Raw genomic sequence first — 27,316 nt, 5'->3', positions numbered from 1 at the left:
TTACGTTTTTTTGGTTTTATTTCCATCAGAATGAGATCGTCTATTATGTACAATAGGACAGAAACAAACCTTACAGAATTGATAAATACACTGATACTCCAGAATTATCTATGATGTACTGAGTCCTGTGTACAGTAAATGCACCATGCACACATCTGTACCAGGTAAGTGAGGTTACCAATTATAGTCAGACTAGTTCCCCCACTGGCCGAGTGCATGATAAGAAGTGGAAGGGAAAGTTGGCTTGAGGTTGAGGCGAGAAAAAAACAAAATCAACGCCACAATGACATTTAAAACCTGAGCCAGTACATGGCACTGCGCATTCTGTTGTAGTCGGGAAGTTGTTCAATGGGGCCTAACAAAGAGAGGCAGGGATGCGATTAGAAGGGGGGGAAAAAAAGAAAAGGCTGAATGAAGACTTCAACTCACCGACACCAGCCACAGCGGGACACTTGTCGTAGATGTACTTGGAGCAAACGTCACGAACCACCCTGGGGGTCACAGCCTGAAAAGACAGAAACTCGTCGTCAGGCACGACCAAAATTGTTGGCTGAGTTCACGAGGGGACTCACGTCAATCCGAGCGTCCCACTCAGCGAGAGGAATACGCCGTCCGTAGTTCAGAACGTGCCTGCCGATGTCGTCACAAATTTCCGTTGTTCCTAAGAGACACAGTCTGGTGATTTACTTTTCGGGGCCTGCTTTAGAGAGAGGGTGTGAAAGACATGTTCCGTACCATCCAGTTTTCCTACCAAGCTGGCCTTCAGGGCGTTCTTGCCTCTGGCTACGTCGCTCTCCGTGACCGTGGTGCACAGGTTCATCCTGCGTGAGTCAAAACAGCTTTTACGGCAGTTCAGAGGAACAAATACACTTATTGTTATTAGGTCTGACCAGGCGTTCTGGGACCAGTGCATCATGTCATCGATGTGGTGCTTGTCGGTCACAAAGTAAATTCCCATCAGGCCGGTGTCGCTGTAGGACGAGTGGAAGGCCTGGAAGCTGTGACACAGGTTCTCCTCCGCTGCCAGGCGAGCCAAACGGCTGCTCAAATGCTGCTCGTGAACAAGGAGCGGACATATTCAGAAATGCAGCAATGAGTCGACACAAAATCAGGAGCATTGACAACCACAAATTCAATAAAAATGCTCGTGTCATTTAAAATCCTTTCCCCACATGTAGGAAAAAGAAACACTTTTTTAGGAATGATTGCCTAACAATAGACTGTTCCAAGAGCTAAAACCAAAACTGTATGATTTTGATATAAGATCATTAAGAGTAGGGATGTCCGATAATGGCTTTTTTACCGATATCCAATATTCCGATATTGTCCAACTCTTAATTACCGATACCGATATATACAGTCGTGGAATTAACACATCATGCCTAATTCTGTTGTGATGCCCCGCTGGATGCATTAAACCAAAGGTGTCAAACTCTGGCCCGCCGTGTAATTTCACTTGGCCCTTGAGGCAATATCAAATTAACATTAGAGCTGGCCCGCCGCTGTAACACCACATTCACCGCAAATACTCTTACTTGCCAACCCTCCCGATTTTCCCGGGAGACGCCTGAAGTTCAGTGCCCTTCCCGAATTTCATCCCGGGCAACAATATTGGGGGTGGGCCTTAAAGGCACTGCCTTTGGCGTTCTCTACAACCTGTCGCCACATCCACTTTTCCTCCATACAAACAGCGTGCCGACTCAGTCACATAATATATGCAGCTTACACACATACACACACACGCACACATAATTGAATGCAAGGCATATTTGGTCAACAGCCATACAGGTCACAATGAGGGTGGCCGTATAAACAACTTTAACACTGTTACAAATATGTGCCACACTGTGAACCCACACCAAACAAGAATGACAAACACATTTCGGGAGAACATCCGCACCGTAACACAACATAAACACAACAGAACAAATAACCAGAAAACCTTACAGCACTAACTCTTTCGGGATGCTACAATATACACCCCTCGCTATCACCAAACCCCGTCCACCTCAACCCCGCCGCCGAAAAGAGGCATTCAATTATTATTTAAATTTTATTTGAAATGCCATTGATATTTAATTATTATTATTATTAGAAACTCTATTTTGCATGTCACTATAAAGTTATATAAGCCTTGCTTGTTCAATATTCAATGCAAAACTTGTTCGTGTCCCTATTAGAAGGTTATTTTGTTCAACCTCGGCCCACGGCTTTGTTCGGTTTTAAATTTTGGCCCACTCTGTATTTCAGTTTGACACCCCTGCATTAAACAATGTAACTATCGCGGGTTTGTCTCTGTGCGATATTTAAAATGACTATATCGTAATATTCGAGTATATGTTCTCACGCAGCTGCGGGCATTCAGGCTCTTCTCACTCTTTCCTGTCTCTCCTCACAGACAAGCAGGTGCACATTCTTACACACGTCACATACACGCCATCGCCCAGCAGAGAGGTAGCGGCGTGGCTAACGTTAGCTGCTAACGTAGCCGTACGAGACAAAGAAGTTGCGGATCTGGTAACAAATGAAGGAAGACTTAATTCCCAATAAAAACAGCAGGGTTTCCATCGTCTGGCGGTGGTTCGGCTTCAAGTGGGAATATGTCAAACAGACAACCGTAATTTGTCAAGTGTGGAGCAAAAGCGTTGCTATAAAAGTAGCATTACTGCTAATATGTAGCATCATTTGAAAAGTCACTCGCTACAGAATGAAGAGAATTTCATAACCTTAGTAACATACCACATAGTGAAGGACGAATACTATTTGATTTCCTATCTTGCAGCTCATTTTTATTTGACACTTAAAATGTCTCTGACAATCTTGCACTTTATGTTTTGGAAATGACTTGAATGTTTGTGCCATTGCTTAATAACTTTAATAAATACACTTTGGTCAATTGACTTAGTTGTGATTTCCTTCTCTGCATAAAAGTTTAAAAGTAGCATATATGAATGCAGTATGAAGAAGAATGTTTTAATGTATACACATAGAATCATCATACTGCTGTGATTATATGCATCAAGTGTTCATTCAAGGCCAAGGCAAAATATCGTAAATCGCGATATGGCCTAAAAATATCACGATATTAAAAAAAAGGCAATATCGCCCAGCCCTAAATGTAACAAGGTTTTCCAAAACAAATCAACTCAAGTTATAGGAAAAAAATGCCAACATGGCACTGTCATATTTATTATTGAAGTCACAAAGTGCATTATTTTTTTTAACATGCCTCAAAACAGCAACTTGGAATTTGGGACATGCTCTCCTTGAGAGAGCATGAGGAGGTTGAGGTGGGCGGTTTATCGGGGGGTATATATTGTAGTGTCCCGGAAGAGTTAGTGTTGCAAGGGATTCTTGGCAATGTGTTTGTCATTCTTGTTTGGTGTGGGTTCACAGTCTGGTGCATAATTGTACCACTGTTAAAGTTGTTTATATGGCCACCCTGAGTGTGACCTGTATGGCTGTTGACCAAGTATGCGTGGCATTCACTTGTGTGTATGCGTGGCATTCACTTGTGTGTGTGTGTGAAAAGCCGCAGATATGCGATTGGGCCGGCATGCAAAGGCAGTGCCTTTAAGGTTAATTGGCGCTCTGTACTTCATCCTACGTTTGTGTACAAAGTGGCGCTTTGAAAAGTCTTAATTTACTTTTTGAAACCGATACCGATAATTTTGTAACAGACACCAATAATTTCCGGTATTACATTTTGAAGCATGTATCGCCTGATAATATCGGACATCTCTAATTAAGAGTTTAAAGAAGACTATACAATTCCTTCATCAGGTGTACAGTAGAGAAGAACCGACTAAGGCACATCAATAAAAAGATTTAAAAAGGCCGAAGTAAAAAAATTAATCACTTAACAGCCTTAATTTTTAGACAACTAAGCGATGAATTAATTATTTGCCAACTATTCCAATAACTGATTAGTTGTTATATATTACTTGTGTGGTAGAGCCCTCTGTTTTATTCACAGCGGCAACAGTCTTTTCCCTCGGTACAACTTTAAGTAATAATAAAAACATGTATTAATTGCAATTTAAGCAAAATAATTAAATCTGCACCCATGCAGGGACGCGAATGCCAAACGAAGAATATGCTGGGAGTACTGTAGGTTGCACAATTAAAATGAAATCTTCCATAATGACTGCATCACTACATAGTGCAATTCCCTCCAAAACTGTATTACCGTTAAACCATAACTTGGGTTTTATTGTCATTAATTTTGTGTTTTTTCACTATGTTTGGAATGTTAGATAGTCAAGAAGAACATTTTTAACTTCTGCTTGTATTGCAAATGTTTCTCCCAACAAGTCCAGGGGCAGGGGGTTAAACCCCTGACCCAGGTCTTTAGAGAGACCATTGCTTTACCCTTCCATAATGGCCACTCAAAACACAGACAGTCTCGAGTGGGCAAAGCTTAAAGGGGAAAATGCACTTTTGTGTTTAGAAGAATAAGATCACAAGAAAGTTGCCAAACCTTTCCACCGCCGTAGGTGAGATCGTAGCTTCCAATGATGGCATTAGCCACCATGAGAGGCACAATGTCAGCGCTGGCAGCCCCGGCCCCCTCCACAGCGATGGCGATGTGCGCCAGAGGAAGAGCATCATCACGCATGCGGATCTGAAGAGAAGCACATAAACATACCGTTATATGACATATTCGGACTCAAAAATATTTTAGTCCAGTTTTACCACAGATTTTAAAGTGTGTGACTGACACCGAGTCAAGCACAAAAATAGGGCGAGGAAATCTGAGTCAATTAAAAATTGTTACAATTAAAAATCGCGTTTAATCTGAAAATCTTTTTCTTTTTTTACACCCCGACTAGATACCACGGTATTGCGGTTTAAACATTTTCTTTTTAACAGTTGCTTGAAAAAGTGGATGTTTCTGCATAATTATTTGTACTTAAAAATACATGTTTTTAGTAATAAATATAATTAGAACATTTGAGAATTACATTCAATTGCGGTTTATCACAAACATTCTTGCTACTTTATTTTACACAGTATGGCATGTATAAGTTTTTTTTGGGACATACCGTATTTTTCGGACTATAAGGCGCACTTAAAATCCTTTTATTTTCTAAAAAATAGACAGTGCGCCTTTTAACACGGTGCGTCTAACGTACGGCATAATTCTGGTTGTGGTTACCGACTTAGAAGCAATTTTATTTGTTACATGGTGTAATAATAAGTGTGACCAGTAGATGGTGGTCGTACATAAGAGATATGTGTAGACTGCAATATGACGCAAGTAAACAACACCAAAACTACAAATGTTCTATTGAGAAGATAGAACCTTACACACAGCGAGTGAAAATCTGTCAAAATGTTTTTAGTACGACTACGGTAAGCTATAAAGCCGCATCGTTTTATGGATTGTCTGCGCATTAAAAATAAATGTATTATTATGGTGCGTTTAAAAGGACCGCAAAACGGAACCTATTAGCAGACATATTACATGGCGTATTGTTTCACAATATTATGCAAAACCAACTTTTTGTACCTTCTGGTACCTGCTGATGTGTATTTGGGATCTGCATAAGTCTTGAAAATTTGCGCGAACCCGCCATTGTAGTCCGTGGTGACAACGTAATCATAGGCTTCTCCTTTTTCTTTTCTTATGTGGCATTCATCTTTTGCTGTTTCCATTTCTCATATAAAGTAGCGTAAAGTTCTTACTTATATTTGTCAGTAGACTAGCTATCAAAGTGCTAAAAACTGTAGTGGGTTTACATAATTCACCCACGGAACTTTAGTTATTAAAGGGTTCCGGTTGGACGTTTTTTCACGTGACACATTTACGGTTGATGTTGCATTATTGAACCATGGATGAGAAGCTGCTGCTCCGTTATTGATTTAAGTAAAGTCTAAATGTCATTAATACAGTTAGCTCCATCTTTTGACACTTCTTCCAGTCCCGTCCTTGCACGCTACACCGCTACAATAAAGATGACGGGAAGAAGACGCTGTCGAATGTGAGCCACGTAAACAAGACCGCCCACAAAACGGCGCATCCTGAAGAGATGCTCAGAAAGCGACTGGAAGATGATCTGTAAAATATCTATGCAACATTTTGACCAAATAAACATCTCTACATGTTATGTGGACCACAAGATAGTGTTTTACATTTAGAAAAAAAATCCTACTAGGACTCGTTAATGCGCCTTTTAATCCGGTGCGCCTTTTGTATGAAAATATACCTGCTCATCGGCATTGCACCTTTTAATCCAGTGCAACCTATGGTCAGAAAAATACGGTATACTGCAATAATATCATACCGTGGCCTTAATACCGTGATCCCGTACCAAGAGATATTGATACAATTACATCCAATAGTATATATATATTTGATATTTAATTGATTTATCCTTTATTTGGAATTTTTACTCTAAATAGTTGGACCATGGCTTGGTAACTGTGGTTGTGGTGGCGTAAAAGCAAGTAAAGCCATCAGTGACATGTCTGATCAATGTGAGAGCTGAACTCTGGCTGCATGACATGTCTGGACCTGCCTCGCCTTCATGTGTCTGATGCGGGGGAGCCTGGCAGCTCGCCAAGGAAAAGAAACAAAATAAGATGTGTTTAAGTGTTATGAGAAAATGATTTCAGCAGTTTTTCCAAGAAGAATCCATAGGTCACACATTTAAGTTGTGTTTTCATAAGGCTATTTCTGGAAGGCAGTAGAGGAACTGTATCTAATAGCAGAGTGGTCTTTCTCCATTAAGACCATTTCAATAAATTAAGTCTAACATTTAATTCTTTGAAACCATAAGGCAAATCAAAAGGTAAAACTGAAACTTTTATTTTGACCAAAAACAAGTTCAGAATATAATCAAATTTACATTCAAATAAACACACTCTTAGAAGGGAAAGTTTTCTTTGTGGCCAATGTAAACTTGCAGGTTTACTGTAGCATAGTCGATAAGAACATTTTGCAAAAAAATTTTTTGTTTGATTTTAAGGGGTTATATGAAGAAGACGAACGGTGTCAAAACAAGTTTGTCGTGGTCAAGACTTCCCTTCTATTTCTTAATGTCCAGAGACATGGAAAGTGACACATTAATTCTCTATCAAGCAGGCAAACGGGTCTGTGCAAGTCTATGGGTCAGTGTACGTCGCTCTTCTGTTGTTATTCCGTCACTCGAAGACAAGGATACTGACAAAAGACACTGAGCATGTGCAATCTACCCATATATTCATACATTGAACTGGGAATATACAATGTTTTTCCACTCGTTTTAATTCCAATTTTCAAACACATTTAAATCGGATTAAAGATAACAAAAAACAACCTGTTTTCTTGTTATTATCAAAGTAAAAACAGGGGAAATTTGTTAAAGGGGAACATTATCACCAGACCTATGTAAGCGTCAATATATACCTTGATGGTGCAGAAAAAAGACCATATATTTTTTTAACCGATTTCCGAACTCTAAATGGGTGAATTTTGGCGGATTAAACGCCTTTCTGTTTATCGCTCTGGAGGGGATGACGTCAGAATGTGACGTCGCCGAGGTAATAGAGCCGCCATTTTCATTTTCAACCCATTGTAAACATTGTGTCTCAGCTCTGTTATTTTCCGTTTTTTCGACTATTTATTGGAACCTTGGAGACATCATGCTTCGTCGGTGTGTTGTCGGAGGGTGTAACAACACTAACAGGGAGGGATTCAAGTTGCACCACTGGCCCGAAGATGCGAAAGTGTCTGCCGCCAGAGCCCCATTGAATGTACCAAAGTGGCTCCACATTTTACCGGCGATGACAGACATAGCACAGAGATGTATGGATAACCTGCAGATGCATTTGCAATGATAAAGTCAACAAAATCACAAAGGTGAGTTTTGTTGATGATGACTTATGTGCTAATCAAACATATCTGGTCGCGGCGTGACTGCCAGCTAATCGATGCTAACATGCTACGCTAATCGACGCTAACATGCTATTTACCGGCGGTGCTAAAGCAGACATGGCACAGAGATGTATGGATGACTTGCAGATGCATTTGTAACGATAAAGTCACAGAAATCACAAAGGTGAGTTTTGTTGATGTTGACTGCCAGCTAATCGATGCTAACATGCTACGCTAATCGATGCTAACATTCTATTTACCGGCGGTGTTAAAGCAGACATGGCACAGAGATGTATGGATAACCTGCAGATGCATTTGCAACTATATTACGTTTCCTTCCACCCACATTTAATGCGAAAAAAATACTTACCAATCGACGGTTTTAAGTTGCTCCAGTGTCACAAGATGCAAAAGTCCTGATCGTTTGGTCCGCACATTTTACCGGCGATGCTAACGCAGCTATTCAGCCATGCTAATGGCTATGAATAGTGTCAATAGCTATTCGCTCAATAGCTTCAGTTTCTTCTTCAATACTTTCGTACTCCAACCATCCGTTTCAATACATGCGTAATCTGTTGAATCGCTTAAGCCGCTGAAATCAGAGTCTAAATCCGAGCTAATGTCGCTATATCTTGCTATGCTATTTGCCATTGTTTGTTTACATTGGCAGCACTGTATGACATCACAGGGAAATGGATAGTGGCATCGCAAATAGCGAAAATCAAGCACTTTAAAGACCGGTAAAATTTTGAAAAAAACTTCAAAAAATACAACAAGCCACTGGGAACTGATTTTTATTGTTTTTAACCCTTTTGAAATTGTGATAATGTTCCCCTTTAAATGTATCACTGTATTTTAAACAAAAAAGAAATGGCCGGGACGTACATGGACCCAACAAGATTGTTGTATGGTTAGAAATTCAAGGCACAAGTGAAGAAAGGGTTTGACCCAATGCTATATCTTTCTTTGCTTCCGCTGTCTTAAGTGTTTCATTTTCAGGCGCAAAATGAACATCAAGTTCTGCTAGATCCACTGCAACTTCAGTTAAAATGGCAAGATATTTCTGCAAAGTATGCTGCCACAAACTATCTGGCAGATTATGGCAGAGCAAGAGAACCACATACAGAAACGGCAAGCCTTGAGGCTGAAGATATGATGACAGCATAGTAAGAGACGGCAAGCAGAAAAGGAAAAAGCTGAATGGAGGACAAAGGGAAACACCCAAAAAGCTAAACTCTTACAGACATAAGAAGAAAAGCCCAGTTTACGATGAACATGATTTTACCATGCAAGACTGAACTGCCTGCATTTGCGCAAACAAACTAATACCAACACCACCCACCACTAAATTGTAGTACGCCAAGAAGTGGGCATCAGGATAGCGCAAGAGAGCTTGTGAAGGCTTTTGCTGCAGCTATATCTGCAAATAGTTACCCATTCCAGAACCAACAATATCTTATGGCGATCCACTCAAGTTTACACACTGAAAGTCATCTTGTCAAATATTAAGAAGAAAATAATACAACAGTAAATATTTTTTTTCTTTCTCCACAAATATGTTGGAGGGTCTCCAAAGACAAACTTAAAAAGACTGCACTAGAAGACTTGTACAAGGCACTGTAGGAATTGTTCAAGAAAAGGCGAGCCTTTTGTTACGGCAAAAACTTTGTGAGACAAGTTTTGCAATCGGTACAAAATCAAGCCAAGAGACAGCACAGAGTTACAAGTATGTAGATTTTCTGCGCCATGGCTAACAATAAGTCTGCATGTTCTTAATGATGGCATAGAAAATCGGAAATTTGCCGCCAAATTACCCTACTCGCTAAGTACCAGTGTGACAGAAGTTAATATGTGACATTAATATCTATGGAAGACTATATAGCATACAAGCATATAACATATCATGCTCATAATTATAATAAGACAGAGAGAACGAAGTTAAAGAACCAAAGTCCAGTGAATCCCGATATTAATTACGTTGGTGGCAGAATCTTCACAACTAACAGAACCCATATCACATGTTTATTTTCCAAAAAACAGGAAAAAAGATGGGAAAGTATGGTTGCCTAAATCCTGGTCATCACTCAGAACTGTAATACAATAATTATCTGTAACACTTACTCAAAACATCCTCCCTCAAATTAACATGATCGTTGGAACCATAGTGATACAACAGAAAACAAGTAACACATTAAAAAACAGATACGAAGACCAAACAAGTGCAAGAAAGTAAAAGGAGGTTACAGCCAAAACAGTTGAACAAGCTGCTAATAATATTTAGACCTCAACAATAATATATATGTAGATATCTTGTTTTTGCTGCTCGACTCAGAGTGATTCTTCATTCCTTCAAGTAGCAGCAGATGTTTTGGATACAAAGATCGATGAAGTGAAGCTAAAATTCTCAAAAATGTCATCTAAGGGAACAATTGTAGCTTATGGAGGACAATTAAGAGGACTAATCTCCTTTAGGAAGCTAATAATGCCTAATATGTACACTATGTACATTTATTCCTGCAAATAGAACACACATCCAACGGCCTGGTCTCACCCTGGACATCTCGCCGAAAATATGGCCCATCAGATGGATTGTGAAATTGGCCTTTTTGATTGGGTATTAACTGCCCCAAGCTCTAATGCCTAAAGAAGTAGTAATTAAAGAAAATGGTCAACCATTTGATTCCAACTCTTGGTGTGAGTCGTTGCATTATAATAAGGCAAATGGTACCATTTCAGTTAAACTTAAGTTATCTGTGTGTGTATAAGACTTTGATCAAAGATAATTCCTCCAGAGGATTTAATTAAAGTGCTGAAGTCTGATTTTAACAAAAGTTTCGGAGAAAAGGCTAACATTTTACAAGAAGATATTTAATTATTGTCCGAGCTGGAAGAAGGCATCAAACAAACGAGATGATAAATATGAAATGCTGTCGCCTTACAAGCAAGACAAACCTAAATGACCTGACAACACATGTACTGCACAACGTTTCAGAGGTTATACGAGGAATATTCCAGGAGCTGCACTACCCATTAATGATGTCAAGGTGGGAGTTAGAGAAAATAACCCTGAAGTAAAGACAATCAAACAGACTCAAGCTGACGCATTTTGCAGTAAACTCAAAATCATTCAAGTAAACAAAGAAATAGAACTGAAAGACAAACAAGCCAACAACACAAAACTTAATTATTTTGTAGATAAATATAGTGTGCTCAGATCTGACAGACATCTAACAAGATCTGGTCTTCACCCACACATCAAATGCTATTATTCCAAAGACAAGTCGAGTATATTATCTGCTAATCAAACTATAATAAGAATTACAGAAAAGGAATGCACAAACCAAAGATGGTGAATGACTTCTGGACAAAATGGAGGAAGGACTGTCTTCTTGTTCTTCAGCAAAGACAAATACTGCAAAAATTACTTTAAGAAACACGAGGGTCAATGGTATTGTAATCTTGTGTGACGACGATTTACCAAGAAACTAGTGTGGACTTTGGCAAGAGTGACCCATGTTTACTTACCCGATAAAGGCTGATTGAAAAGTGAGAACGTTCTTAGTGATGCAACCTTAAATAGCCAATGTAAATACAGTCTACTTAGGGCTCTGCAGTGATTTAATTTTGACAGCAGTGTTTAATTTAGTTCCAGTCATAGCCTTTCGAAGAAAATGTATTTTAGTTTTAATGATAGTCTAGTGGTGTAAGTTGATTCCTTTTCATTTCAATTCCAATCTTTCAAAATTATTATTTGGGTGCAATAAGAAACATATGTTTAATCATAAGTTTTATCATATATATGTTATCTTAAAATTAAAGGCCTACTGAAACCCACTACTACCCACCACGCAGTCTGATAGTTTATACATCAATGATGAAATATTAACATTGCAACACATGCCAATACGGCCTTTTTAATTTACTAAATTACACTTTTAAATTTCCCGAGAGTTTCGTCTTGAAAACGTCGCGTAATGATGACGTGTACGCAAGACGTCACGGGTTTTAAGGAAATATGAGCGCTGCACACACACACACAGCTAAAAGTCGTCTGCTTTAACGGCATAATTACACAGTATTTTTGAGATCGGTGTTGCTAAATCTTTTGCAATTTGTTCAATTAATATTGAAGAAGTCACAGTAGAAAGATGGAGTTGGGAAGTTTTAGCCTTCAGCCACACAAACACATGGTGATTCCTTGTTTAAAATTCCTGGAGGTGAAACTTTCCTATGGATCAGAGCGCGGTCAAGCCAACATGGATCCCTACCAAATGTCAACCAGCAGGTTTCGGTGAGAAAATTGTGGTTAAAAAGTCAGTTCTTACTGGAGAAAAGCTAAGTTTGAGCCATCCATAGCTGCCGTCGACTCCCCTGAGACACTGCGCGTCAAGACACCCGTGGAGACACCCTTCCGACTATCAGATACTATTTAACTCACTAAAACACCAGCAACACAATAGAAAGATAAGGGATTTCCCAGAGTTGTCCTAGTAAATGTCTCTAAAAACATCGGAATCCGTTCCAATGCAATCGCGTTTTTTTTTTAATCGTTTTTTTTAAATCTTTTTTTTTTTAGTCCGTCGCTATCAATATCCTCAAACACGAATCTTTCATCCTCGCTCAAATTAATGGGGAAATTGTCGTTTTCTCGGTCCGAATAGCACTTTTTGTTGGAGGGTCCCATTAAAAATAATGTGAATATGTGAGGAGCCCCCACACGTGTGACGTCATCGTCTGCGACTTCCGGTAGAGGCAGGGCTTTTGTCTTAACACCGAAAGTTGCGAACTTTATCGTGGATGTTCTCTACTAAATCCTTTCGGCAAAAATATGGCAATATCGCAAAATGATCAAGTTTAACACGTAGAATGGACCTGCTATCCCCGTTTAAATAATAAAATCTCATTTCAGTAGGCCTTTAAATCTGTTACATTTGTTGTGGTCCGCTTTATTTTGAAAACCATCAAAAAGTATTGATTCAAATAAGGATATACATTTTTATGTCAAAATATTGGTGTCGGTACAAGTGAAATGGTAAATGGATTATACTTGTATAGCGCTTTTCTACCTTTTTAAGGAACTCAAAGCGCTTTGACACTATTTCCACATTCACACACTGATGGAGGGAGCTGCCATGCAAGGCACTAACCAGGTCCCATCAGGAGCAAAGGTGAAGTGTCTCTCTCAAGGACACAACGGACGTGACTAGGATGGTAGAAGGTGGGGATTCAACCAGGAACCCTCCGGTTGCTGGCACAGCCACTCTCCCAACTGCACCAGGCTGTCCCCGGGACTAAGTGCACAACGTAACTACGAAGTCGCTTACATGCCCAGACGTAAACTCTGCAGTGAAGTGGTATCCCAAATCTTAGGGAACATTACAAAGTTCTATCCCTTTTTACTTCATTTCGAGGATGTAGTGGTAGTGAGTGAGGACTAGTGGTAGTGAGTGAGGGGGTGTATTGGGATTGGGCCTTTGTGTGTTATCTTGAAAAATGACAAATCTAGTCTTTTGGGTGGTCAAGTTGTGCAATTATCAGCTCAACGTTGTGCCGAGGACATCCCTTAAAAGGGAACATTATCATTATTTCTGAAGGGTTAAAATCAATAAAAATTAGTTCCCAGTGGCTTATTTTATTCTTCGAAGTTTTTCTCAAAATTTTACCCATCATGCAATATCCCGAAAAACGGCTTCAAAGTGTCTGATTTTCACCATCGGTATATCTACCCATCCATTATCCTGTGACGTCACAGCAGGAAACCACCAGAAACAAACATGGCGAATAGCACAGAAAGGTATAGCGATAGTAGCTCGGATTCAGACTCGGATTTCAGCGGCATAAGCGATTCAACAGATAATGTTCCCCTTTAAGGAGCACTGTACAGGTATCTTACTGATTAAATTGGCTAACAAGCTTGCCCATGGTCTACTACAAAAGTAGTTTTAGAATAAGGGGTCTTGGTCCTGCTCTACCGTCTCTAATAGTAACAGTAATTCAGTCCAGTAGAAGTAATTTTGAAATATTAGCTTCGGTCTACTTACTGTTGCGTACATGTCCTCATGATTAGCCTGCAGATGGCGCTTCAAGCGATTGTATTTTTACCGGACAAAATCGAGCCAATGGGTTAACAGCGAGTCTTGTTGTCTACCGCGTGAAGTGCGTCCAGATGTCTTCTATTCTTTCATTCAGGTCTAGAAGACATATTGTTCGAGCTGTGTCACAATACAGATATGAGAATTTCACATCATGGCTATTGCTACCAAAATGATCAGTTGTTATCGCGCTATTGTTGAATGTACTCAAAAAGTACATGCACACATTGAAATTTTGACCAAGTTTGATTTTTAAACTAAAATAGACACGTTAGAAAAAAATATTTTCTGCATGTTTTCTCATCCTTCACCGATAGTGTTTTATTTGTTTTAATGACTAAGATTGTATTGTTTTTAAATATTGGTTTGTACTGTAGTGCTTTAAGGTGTGTTTAAATGAAAAATGCATAGCAAACAAAATCTATTATAATTTTGTATTATTTCTGGCGGGCGTTGGGTCCAACTCTGTCCAGCAGTCATTGTACGCACCTCCGTCTCTTATGATCATAAGTCCATGCTAAAAGAGCACAGCTTGGAACTTCAACATGCACAATTGGATATCTTAGTTGCTCAGACAGCAACATGTTTGTATATGTTTATTTCAGATATGTTATTACTTAATAGAGAAAAGACAAGTGTTTTAAGTGCTTTCATGTCAACACTTAAGCTAGCGAGCGACACCAGTCAGTCTATCAAAGTGCAGTTATCCATCGCGGTTTTTCGATCATTTTAATTTAAAGGGGAACATTATCACAATTTCAAAAGGGTTTAAAACAATAAAAATCAGTTCCCAGTGGCTTGTTGTATTTTTTGAAATTTTTTCAAAATTTTACCGGTCCCGGAATATCCCTAAAAAAAGCTTTAAAGTGCCTTTTTTTCGCTCTCTGCGAAGACACTGTTCATTTTCCTGTGACGTCATACAGTGCTGCCAATACAAACAAACAATGGCGAATACCACAATAAGATATAGCGACATTAGCTCGGATTCAGACTCGGATTTCAGCGGCTTAAGAGATTTAACAGATTACGCATGTATTGAAATGGATGCTTGTAGAATGAAAGTATTGAAGAAGAAACTGAAGCTATTGAGCGAATAGCTATTGACGCTATTCATAGCCATAGCATGGCCGAATAGCTGCGTTAGCATGGCCGAATAGCTGCGTTAGCATCGCCGGTAAAATGTGCGGACCAAACGATCAGGACTTTCGCATCTTGTGACACTGGAGCAACTTAAATCCTTCGTTTGGTAAGTGTTTTTCTCGCATTAAATGTGGGTGGAAGGAAACGTAATATAGTTGCAAATGCATCTGCAGGTTATCCATACATCTCTGTGCCATGTCTGCTTTAGCACCGCCGGTAAACAGCATGTTAGCATCAATTAGCTGGCAGTCACGCCGCAACCAAATATGTCTGATTAGCACATAAATCAACAAAATCAACAAAACTCACCTTTGTGATTTCGTTAACTTTATCGTTGCAAATGCATCTGCAGGTTATCCATACATCTCTGTGCCATGTCTGCCTTAGCATCGCCGGTAAAATGTGCAGACACTCCAGCACATTCAATGGGGGTCTGGCGGCAGACACTTTCGCATCTTTGGGCCAGTGGTGCAACTTGAATCCCTCCCTGTTAGTGTTGTTACACCCTCCGACAACACACCGACGAGGCTTGATGTCTCCAAGGTTCCAAAAAATAGTCGAAAAAACGGAAAATAACAGAGCTGAGACCCGGTGTTTGCAATGTGTTGAAAATGAAAATGGCGGCTGTATTACCTCGGCGACGTCACATTCTGACGTCATTGCCACAGAGCGATAAACAGAAAGGCGTTTAATTCGCCAAAATTCACCCATTTAGAGTTCGGAAATCGGTTAAAAAAATATATGGTCTTTTTTCTGCACCATCAAGGTACATATTGACGCTTACATAGGTCTGGTGATAATGTTCCCCTTTAAAAGAGGTAGTACCAACTGTCAGGGGCTTTATCATTATCACTGTTTATCCTTACAGAAACAGTAGTTCTGATTGGATACCTTCTGTGATGTACCCCTCAACCACTCCTGCATGCTACTCTGATTGGATAGATTCTTAACTTGTCCCACCCGCCGAAAGACAAAATCAAATATGATTGGATTTAATCTCCGTCAACATTTTCGTCTCGTTTTTCTTCGTAGACTAAATTGCCAATTTCATCACTGTCTTAGCCAACATGCATTTGTTGTGATCAGTTATCTTCCTATTTTAGTCCGGGGAAAATAGGTTGTTGACGTTAACAAAGACCGACATTTTAAGTAAACAAAATGAACAGTGACTTGGAGCAGATTGATCTGTAAGGTGTGATGTCATCTCACCTCACTTCCTGTAAATCTGCAGGGTGACAACACAGGAACGGCGTCGCCCTCATACTCAAAGGACAGTCCACTGAAGTGAGTTTTGGCCAAGCTCACCAGCTCCTCGTGGTTAACACCTGCACAGGAATGTCATGTAAATGGCTGGTCTATGACTGCACAGTGCAATGATTCTCAAACCTCTGGGTACACCAAATAAATACTCAACTATTCAAACACAGTGTAACTGTTCAAACTGTAAGATGTTACAGTGGCCAAAAATATTAAATATAAATGTTGAATAAAACCTTTGCCTTGTTTTTAATGAATAGTTAGGACTATGAAGCTGCTGTATCTTAATGTTAGTCATTATGGTGGTAATTGGAGAGCCAAGTGTTTTTTGAGGTGGTACTTAGTAAAAAAAAAAGTTTGGGAACCACTGGCATTGTGTATGGCACAAAGACAACCAACCTCCAGCAGCTGACAGAACCATACGTGGGGCCTTGTAGTGGCTGTTGATGTAGTCCACTAAGTCCTGGCGGGTAAGAGTTCTGACAGAAATTGAAAAAGTATTTATTAGAAACTTGTGGAATCTGTGTAATTTAGACCTGGGCATATTTAATACTCGGGGCGCCCAAATTTAGAGAAAAAAATGTGACTGGGGGCCAGTATATCGGATTTTTAGGAACACTAATACAAAACCCCACAAGACTGTCTGAATTTTTAAAGTTAAAGTACCAATGATTGTCACAAACGCTAAAAACGTTATGACAGATCGCCTTAAAAAACGGAATGGAATTTGAATTTTTTTCTTACTGAGTGAGACACCATACATGCAAATAAAGAATGTGAGATTTACAATATTAAAGGCCTACTGAAACCCACTACTACCGACCACGCAGTCTGATAGTTTATATATCAATGATGAAATCTTAACATTGCAACACATGCCAATACGGCCGGTTTAGTTTACTAAATTGCAATTTTAAATTTCCCGCGAGGTATCCTGTTGAAAACGTCGCGGAATGATGACGCTTAAAATGACGCGTGCTTCTGACGTTATTGGTTGGAGCGGACTTGTTCTCCCAGCACCACTCATGGCTAAAAGTAGTCTGTTTTATCGCATAATCATACAGTATTTTGGACACCTGTGTTGCTGAATCCTTTGCAACTTGTTCAATTAATAATGGAGACGTCAAAGAAGAATGCTTTTGGTGGAAAGCGGTGGATTGCAGCTGCCTTTAACACCGAAACACTGCCAGTGTTTCTTTGTTTGTTGTGAAGCTTTAACACAGAGCGGTGAAGCGAACATGTTTCTCTGCCACTTGTCAACCAGCAAGTTTTTGGATGGGAAAATTGTGATATTAAGTCGGCTCTTACCGGAGACTTGAGTGGATTATGCGACCTCCTCCTGCAGCTGTCAAAAAGGCAGCTGTGATCTTGGCTCCTCCATTGGCTTCTTTCAGAGACACTCGCGGTCACCGCAGCCCTCTGACTTTCAGGTATGACTTTATAATCTCACTAAAACACTATTAACACAATAAGCAGATAAGGGATTTTCCAGAATTATCCTAGTAAATGTGTCTAATAACATCTGAATCGCTCCCACTGCCGTCGCCTTTTTTTTTTTTTGTGCTTCACTCTAACTTTCCTCGTCCACAAATCTTTCACCCTTGCTCAAATTAATGGGGAAATCGTCGCTTTCTCGGTTCAAATCGCTCTTGCTGCTGGTGGCTATGATTATAAACAATGTGAGGATGTGAGGAGCCCTACAACCCGTGACGTCACGCGCACATCGTCTGCTACTTCACGGTACAGGCAAGGCTTTTTTATTAGCGACCAAAAGTTGCGAACTTTATCGTCGATGTTCTCTACTAAATCCTTTCAGCAAAAATATGGCAATATCGCGAAATGATCAAGTATGACACATAGAACGGACCTGCTATCCCCGTTTAAATAAGAAAATATCGTTTCAGTAGGCCTTTAACCATGAACAATAAAACACTGAATATCGACAACATATGAACGTCACACCTCCTCTCGATCGACATATTTTACAGTCAAGCCAAAGGCAACAAAAATGCAACAAACAGCGAAATATAAAAACGCAAAGGGTAAAAAAAAAATCGACAATCTGATAAATTACTAAGCTCTAGAACTTTGTTGTAAAAATCTCCTTCTGCACCTGTCCCTGACACCCACATTTGAGGCTGGCCGCTCTGGAAATACTCTGTGGAAACACTCCCCACACACACTGCTTGGTGCCTCGTCTAAGCTGCTGTGACTTAGAGTACCATAGTAACTGATTATCACAGTAACTAATTAGATTACCATCGTAACTAGTACTTCATGCAAAAGCGCAGATTCCGACCATTGAAATACTTAAGGTAATTCAACAACATCACTGCCCATCATAATGGCAGCTACAGTTTCCGTCTTAAAGACCTAAAAAAATTATTTGGGAATGTCTGGTGGGCCAAATTGAAAAGATTAATGGGCCGCATGCAGCCCCCGGGCCTTAATTTGCCCGGGTCTGGTCTAACTTATAGTATGACTGTGTTGTAGTTCTATGATTGCGTGTACTTTCTTCTACCTGGCATTGTTGGATGGTCCTAGCACACTTTGGCCCAGAGGTGTACCCTGGAAGGCTGTGGCATGCAGCAGGTCCAGGCAAACTTCCTGCAGGTTGCCTTCCACTTCCTCCAGTTCACGCAGCACGATGCCCCGCTGATGCTCAAGCTCCGTCGCGTTGAGGGCGCAGCTCTGCACCACCTCTGATAGTAGCTCCACGGCTGAGGAAATATATATATTCACAATGGTGCCTCGTGACCACCCATGAACGCGTCATTCACCTCACGCTACCTTTAGGCAGGTCTTTAGCCAAGGTCTTCATGTAGTATGCGGTGTGCTCCCGGGATGTGTAGGCGCTCAAGTGAGCACCCATAGACTCCACTTCCTGCTCCAAAGCGGCCTGAGGGTGCTTATTGGTTCCCTGAAGATAAAATACATAGATGGCATTAAGGAACTACCAAAACATGTTGGCCTTTCAGTTTCGTGCATGAATCTAAGGAGACCTTGAAAGCCATGTGCTCCAGGAAAAAGCCAGCCCCGTTGTGTTTTTCGCTCTCGTAGCGACTGCCAACGCTGATCCACAGTCCCACCTAAAATGAAGAGGAGATGTGTAGAGAGTAGTTGTTGATAATGAGCACAATGGCACACAGTTATAATTACACTGTCAAGTCCTTACGGTGCACGTAGCGTGTCCCGTCTCTTCAGATGCAACCCTCAGGCCATTATCCAGGGCAGTGAGACGAGTCTCAGGGGCTCCCACCAGGCTTTGGGCATAGCTGACTGAAGCCTGTCCACGCCTTAGAGACAGCAAGATGGGCTGGAGGGGGAAACATTAAGACACACTTTAACTCTGGATCGCAACCAACGAGCATGACATTCAGACCAAGTGAACAAAAAGGCACATTTAATTCATTTATTTCAGGCAATGACATAAAAAAACTACAAGGTAGACTAAGGCAGGGCGATATATCAATATACTCGATATATTGCGGGTTTGTCTCTGTGCGATACAGAAAATGACTATATCGTAATACTCAAGTATATAGTGGGGCAAAAAAGTATTTAGTCAGCCACCGATTGTGCAAGTTCTCCCACTTAAAATGATGACAGAGGTCTGTAATTTTCATCATAGGTACACTTCAACTGTGAGAGACTGAATATGAAAAAAAATCCAAGAATTCACATTGTAGGAATTTTAAAGAATTTATTTGTTAATTATGGTGGAAAATAAGTATTTGGTCAACCATTCAAAGCTTTCACTGATGGAAGGAGGTTTTGGCTCAAAATCTCACGATACATGGCCCCATTCATGAGCTTTGGGTCATGACCGAAAGGACAAGATCACGGGTACAAGCGGCCGAAATGAGTTTCCTCCACCCGGTGGCGGGGCTCTCCCTTAGAGATGGGGTGAGAAGCTGTGTCATCAAAGTAAAGCCGCTGCTCCTCCACATGAAGAGGAGCCAGATGAGGTGGTTCGGACATCTGGTCAGGATGCCACCCAAACGCCTCCCAAGGGTGGTGTTTAGGGCACGTCCAACTGGTAGGAGGCCACGGGGAAGACCCAGGACACATTGGGAAGACTATGTCTCCCGGTTGGCCTGGGAACGCCTCGGGATCCCCCGGGAAGAGCTAGATGAAGTGGCTGGGGAGAGGGAAGTCTGGGCATACTTGCTTAGGCTGCTGCCGACCTCGGATAAACGGAAGAAGATGGATGGATATTTTTAGCAACACAACATTTTCGTTTTTATTTTCTATTTTATGTTTATAATCTCAGGAAATACATCCCTGGACAAATGAGGGTACTTAAATTATGACCAATGTATGATCCTGTTACTACTTGGTATCGGATTGATACCCAAATTTGTGGTATCCTCCTAAACCAGGGGTCGGGAACCTTTTTGGCTGAGAGAGCCAAGAAGCCAAATATTTTAAAATGTATTTCCGTAAGAGCCGTGAACTATTTTTTTAACCCTGAACACAACTAAACGCGTGCATTTATAAGTAAGACTAACATTTTTAGAGTAGAATAGGTCTCTTATTCTTTGTAATAACATTGTTATTCTGAAGCTAACTGTGGAGAGGGCGTGGCCTGCGGGCCTGCAGCGAAGCGGTGTGTTGCCAGGACCGGCCTTGAAATCAGTGACAGGTGCGTAGACGGCCCACCAGGGCCTTGTTACCTAATCACCTGTCGCTATGTTATAAGCAGCAGCCAGGAGGAGAGACGGGGTTGGTGCTGGAGCCAGAGCGCGAGCCAGAACGAAAGAGAAAAAGACAATTACTGGAAACCAACTGAGAGACTTATTGAAAAATGAAACAATACTGTAACCCTGAAACAGGGTCTCATGTCGGTTCTTGGTGGTCTGAAGAACCCACAGGAGGGCAAGCCCCACACTAACCAATAATAAATAAATAACTTCTTACCATCAACGCAACTTCTTGAACAGGTGCGGTAGAAAACGGATGGATGGATTAAAAATGCACGATAATGTTTTATATTTTGAACATCATTTTTAACACTGATTACAAGTGGATTTATTCATTATTTATCGTGTTAAGCAGAGTCAGCTCAAATTTACCTGAGAGCCAGATGCAGTCATCAAAAGAGCCACATCTGGCTCCCGAGCCATAGGTTCCCTACCCCTGTCCTAAACTAATGTAAAGTAGAATACCACATTTCCTTGAATTGCCGCAGGACATATAGTATGCGCCTGCCTTGAATTACTGCCGGGTCAAACTCGCTTCCCAAAATAATTAGCGCATGCTTAGTATTACCGCCTGGTCAAACTTGTGATGTCACAAGTGACACTTTCCCTGTTATCATTTTCAAAATGGAGGCGGCTGATTTCAATACCAGTAATTTGAAATCGCATAAAGGGAAGAAGATTAAGAGCTATTCAGTTGGATATAAGGTCCAAGCTATTGAATAACGGTATGCTAAAAAGAACAGTAAGCAGCTATGTATTGTTAATATACCTGTGGAGCCGACGATCCGACAGACAGGCAGGGCACGCTGGAGCCCGGCCCAAAATGGCGGCGAGGAGACGGCGAGCGAGTGCAAAGGAGGAGCGGAAGAGCGACCTGGACTGAGGTTTTATTGAAAAATAAACGAAGTCAAACTGCTCAAGCCGTGTCCTTCCTTGGTGGTCCTGGGAACCCGCAAGACGACGGCTTGAGACCGTCACAATACCGTAGCTGTGTCTGTCAAATATGAGTCATTAAATGACTCCCGCCTCCTGGTGGTAGAGGGCGTTAGTGATCCTTCTTGCAACTATTCGGCTGTAGAAGAAGTGAAATGAGTGACGTGAAATGTGTGGGAGAATGTAATAAAGGAAGATCTCCATCGAGACAGAGGAACTTTTAAAACTGAAGAAAGATAAGGAAGATTTCTATAAACAAGTTATTGATGCTTTTGATCAGAAGGCTGTAAGACTGTATTTTACCTTAGGGGGATGACTTGAATTGTACTGCCCGTAACCGTAGCAACCGAAGCCATAGCAACGGTTAAACAACTTAAATACACATTTCAGCTTTCCCATCCGACACGTATTAAATAGAAAAATAATAATAATAATAATAATAATACCAATAGTCCCATAACAAAAATGATCTCCTAACTGTAGAACTTAAAGGAACAATTACACAAACATGCAAACCTTCAGAACAGCTGGCATGGACTATATTTATAAGTAAAGGTAAGACCATAAGAATGTTTTTTTTAGTAAATGTGCTTTTCATGGTGGTATCCTTACATCACACTCAATTTTTTTACTGCATGCCTTTGGTAAGTGACGGAGTGAGAAGAGGTTTTAAAATAATTAGCGCATGCTTACTTTTACCGCATGCCTTTGGTAAACGCCGGAGTGGGAAGAGGTTTAAAATTAATTAGCGCCCCGGCGGCAATTCAAGGAAATACGGTAAGTTATTATAGAACACGTTAAAACATATATTAACAGTAAATGAACAAGTACATTAATAATTCATTTTCTACCGCTTGTCCTTAATAATTTTGACAAAATAATAGAATGGAAAATGACAATATTTAAGTTAAGATTAAAGTACCAATGATTGTCACACACACACTAGCTGTGGCAAAATTATTCCCTGCATTTGACCCATCACCCTTGATCATCCCACAAAGGTTTATAAAATTAAAAATAAAAGCACCTGAGTGTAAATGAGTTAAAGGCCTACTGAAACCCACTACTACCGACCACGCAGTCTGATAGTTTATATATCAATGATGAAATATTAACATTGCAACACATGCCAATACGGCCTTTTTAGTTTACTAAATTACAATTTTAAATTTCGCGCGGAGTTTCTTGTTGAAAACGTCGCCAAATGATGACGCGTGTTTGTGACGTCTCGTGTTGTGGCGGACATATTAGCCCAGCACCAAACACGGCTAAAAGACGTCTCTTTTCATCGCATAAATACACAGTAAATTCGACTTCTGTGTTGCTGAATCTTTTGCATTTTGTTCAATTAATAATGAAGACTATAAAAAATAATGCTGTTGGTGGAAAGCGGTGGATTGCAGCTGCCTTTAACACCGAGACACAGCCAGTGTTTCTTTGTTTGTTGTGAAGCTTTAAAGCGGTCAAGCGAACATATTTCTCTCCGTCAACCAGCAAGTTTTTGGATGGGAAAATTTTGATATTAAGTCGGCTCTTACCGGAGACTTCAGTGGAATAAGCGACCTCCTCCTGCAGCTGTCAAAAAGGCAGCTGTGGTCTTGGCTCCTCGGCTTCCCTCAGAGACACTGGCGTTCACCGCAGCCATCCGACTTTCAGGAATGACTTTACAATCTCACTAAAACACTATTAAAACAATACGCAGATAAGGGATCTTCCAGAATTATCCTAGTAAATGTTTTTAATTACATCTGAAACGCTCCCACTGCCGCTGCCTGGAGCTGTAGCCTTTTTTTTGTGCTTCACTCTAACTTTCCTTATCCACAAATCTTTCATCCTCACTCAAATTAATGAGGAAATTGTCACTTTCTCGGTCCGAATAGCTCTAGCTGCTGGTGGCCATTTGATTGATTGATACTTTTTTTAGTAGATTGCACAGTTCAGTACATATTCCGTACAATTGACCACTAAATGGTAACACCCGAATAAGTTTTTCAACTTGTTTAAATCAGGGTCCACGTTAATCAATTCATGGTACAAATATATACTATCAGCATAATACAGTCATCACACAGGTTAATCATCATAGTATGTACATTGAATTATTTACAGTATTTACAATCCAGGGGGTGGGATGAGGAGCTTTGGTTGATATCAGTACTTCAGTCATCAACAATTGCATCAACAGAGAAATGTGGACATTGAAACAGTGTACGTCTTATTTAGTAGGATATGTACAGCCAGCAGAGAACATAGTGAGTTCAGATAGCATAAGAACAAGTATATACATTAGAAGTACATTTGATTATTTACATTAGGTTGTTTATAATCCGGGGAGATGGGATGTGAATGGAGGAGGGTATTAGTAAAGTGTTGAAGTTGCCTGGAGGTGTTGTTTTAGAGCGGTTTATAAGGAATACAGAGATGCACTTACTTTTATACCTGTTGGGAGTGCATTCCACATTGATGTGGCATAGAATGAGAATGAGTTAAGATCTTTGTTAGATCGGAATCTGGGTTTAACGTGGTTTGTGGAGCTCCCCCTGGTGTTGTGGTTATGGCGGTCAGTAGTTTGACATGTACTTCGGTATCAAAGAGGTGTAGCGGATTTTATAGACTAGGCTCAGTGCAAGTTGTTTTACTCTGTCCTCCACCCTGAGCCAGCCCACTTTGGAGAAGTGGGTTGGATTGAGGTGTGATCTGGGGTGGAGGTCTAAAAGTAACCGGACTAGCTTATTCTGGGATGTTTGGAGTCTAGATTTGAGGGTTTTGGAGTTGCTGGGGTACCAGGAGGTGCAAGCATAATCAAAAAAAGGGTTGAATGAGAGTTCCCACTAGAATCCTCAAGATGCTTTTGTTGACCAGAGAGGAGATTCTGTAGAGGAATCTCGTTCTTTGGTTAACCTTTTTGATTACCTTGGTTGCCATTTTATCACAGGAAAGATTAGCCTCTAGAATGGAACCTAGGTAGGTGATCTCATCCTTCCTGGTGATAACAAGGTCACCCACTTTTATAGTGAAGTCATTGACATTCTTAAGGTTGATATGGGACCCAAATAGGATGGATTCCGTTTTACCTAAGACACTGGCCATGATTGTAAACAATGTTCAGATATGAGGAGCCCTACAACCCGTGATGTCACGTGCACATCGTCTGCTACTTCCGGTACAGGCAAGGCTTTTTTATTGGCGACCAAAAGTTGCAAACTTTATCGTGGATGTTCTCTACTAAATCCTTTCAGCAAAAATATGGCAATATCGCGAAATGATCAAGTATGACACATAGAATGGACCTGCTATCCCCGTTTAAATAAGAAAATCTCATTTCAGTAGGCCTTTAAATCAAAGTTATTAGCAGGGAAGCTTAGCTCGCAACACTGTGGGGGTGTTGTACTGAAATCTGTTACCCATCGGAATTTGTAACTCCAGGGAGCGATGTTCCCATTGCATTGGCTTGATGGTTAAACGGCAAGGCCAAAGAGTAGGAGAAAAAGAAAGCTGGCTTAAATGGCGTAAACTATCCGTAATGCTGAAATGTCACTAATCTATATTGGAAAATGTATGTGTGTGAGAGAAAATCGACAGCTGATACAATGGACTCATACTATAATGAAAGTAAGTAATTGATTTTAAGAATATGTGTAATTTATTAATGCTGAAATTCTGTCAACTGACGTTGCAGCATTAAGGATAGTTTACGCCAGGGGTGTCCATTACGTCGATCGCGAGCTACCAGTCGGCCGCGGGGGGTGTGTCAGTCGATCTCCAGCCAGGCTTTTAAAAAAAATAGACCTTAAAAATTAGTGATCATCAATCTTCACCAAGACGTCACTTAAATGACATTCACGGTACCGGAGGGTCTTGTGAGATGACGCTGGCTGCTGCAAGATCATTATTATGAAAATATGACCGAGAGGAAGGCGAGAAACACTTTTTATTTCAACAGACTCTCGCTCCGTACCTTCCGTCAAAACTCTAAAGGCCGACTGCACATTTCCTATCTTCACAATAAAAGCCCTGCTTCATGCTGCCTGCGCTAACTAAATACAGAGTCTCGGAAAACTGGCGTGCACAAGCGATCCCTCAGAAAGCTGGCGTGCACATCACTTGTGCACGCCAGCTTTCCGAGACTCTTATTTTGTTAGCGCAGGCAGCATGAGGCAGGGCTTTTATTGTGAAGATAGGAAATGTGCAGTCGGCCTTTAGAGTTTTGACGGAAGGGACGGCGCGAAAGTCTGTTGAAATAAAAAGTGTTTCTCGCCTTCCTCTCTGTCATTTTTTCATAATAATGAACTGGCAGCAGCCAGCGTCATCTCACAAGACCCTCGGGTGCCGTGAATGTCAATCAAGCAAGCTACGGAATTTGCCGCCAATGTTTTTCTTGTAAAGTGTATGGAAGCTGGATGAATTAGATGCCAAAAACCAACCACTTTCATGTGGTATTGTACAGAAAGGACAACTTTTTTTCTCCTCCATTTGAAAATGTGGGCGTTATCATCATTACTGTCTGATTCCAATCAATGCAAGTCATCAGAATCAGGTAATACAGCAACTTATATTCTTGTCTTTGTGAAAGAAAGACATCTATATGTGTTACACAAGCTTGTATTATCATTAAACACATTTAACTTGTTTACAAAAATGTCTCTTTCATAAATAAATAAATATAAATGATATATATAAATGAGGTAGATCCCCTCGAGTTAGTCAATTGAAAAGTAGCTCGCCTGCAGAAAAAGTGTGGGCACCCCTGGTTTACGCCATTTACGCAAGCGTTCTTCTTCTCCTCTTTGGCCTTGCCGTTTAACCATCAAACAAACGCCATGGGAACATCGCCCCCTGCAGTTGCAAATTCCGATGGGTAACAGATTTCGGTACAACAGGGGCAACGGGGACGCGAGTTTAATGCTTATAAACATTGACAATGTAAATAGGGGAAATTAAGAGCATATGACAACATCTTAAATACGACATTGTGTTAAGGATTAATGTAGCTGTGACTAAAACGCCTCACTTGACCTTGCTTTCACTGCGACTCAGTCCATGCTAACATGCTAACTCCGGCTATCCAGTAGCGGAAGGTTACGTCCTATGTTTTTCTAGCAGGCTCACTTCCACATGAAAGTAATATGGCGCACAGTCCAAAAGATACTCGCAGCCGTACTTACACTGCGGGTTTTGGCCAGCAGACGACCGACGGTGCTGCCGACTCGACACACAGACGCCGCCATTTCTCCAGCAGGTTGTAGAGGACACCAGCTTCCGCTGTTGCCGCTCCTTCTTCTCTGTCTGCAGGCTGGACCGGTGTTGTTCGCCTCCCGGACACATGTAGCGCC

General features: G+C 40.8%; 1 protein-coding gene and 1 non-coding gene across 2 annotated transcripts; both read right to left on the bottom strand.

Annotated features, from left to right (window-relative positions):
• Window positions 1-27,306, bottom strand: LOC133535409 (cytochrome b-c1 complex subunit 1, mitochondrial). The gene is made up of 13 exons (XM_061875232.1): window positions 27,149-27,306; window positions 19,523-19,663; window positions 19,350-19,436; window positions 19,138-19,267; window positions 18,869-19,067; window positions 16,747-16,826; window positions 16,300-16,415; window positions 4,481-4,624; window positions 891-1,051; window positions 736-821; window positions 573-661; window positions 430-505; window positions 1-355 (listed from the first exon to the last, which is right to left on the bottom strand). Exons 1-13 carry the CDS (start codon window positions 27,209-27,211, stop codon window positions 291-293), a joined length of 1,437 nt encoding a protein of 478 aa, XP_061731216.1. The 5' UTR covers window positions 27,212-27,306; the 3' UTR covers window positions 1-290.
• Window positions 4,296-4,417, bottom strand: LOC133535732 (small nucleolar RNA SNORA26). Its single transcript, XR_009802313.1, has one exon. It is a non-coding gene; the product is annotated as a small nucleolar RNA SNORA26 (small nucleolar RNA).
• Window positions 27,307-27,316: the final 10 nt, after the last annotated feature.

This window comes from Nerophis ophidion, linkage group LG16, assembly GCF_033978795.1.
Source record: "Nerophis ophidion isolate RoL-2023_Sa linkage group LG16, RoL_Noph_v1.0, whole genome shotgun sequence".
In the NCBI taxonomy this organism is placed as follows: Eukaryota; Metazoa; Chordata; class Actinopteri; order Syngnathiformes; family Syngnathidae; genus Nerophis; species Nerophis ophidion.
The sequence above is the reverse complement of the archived record's forward strand: the minus strand, read 5'-3'. Positions and strand labels throughout refer to the sequence as shown.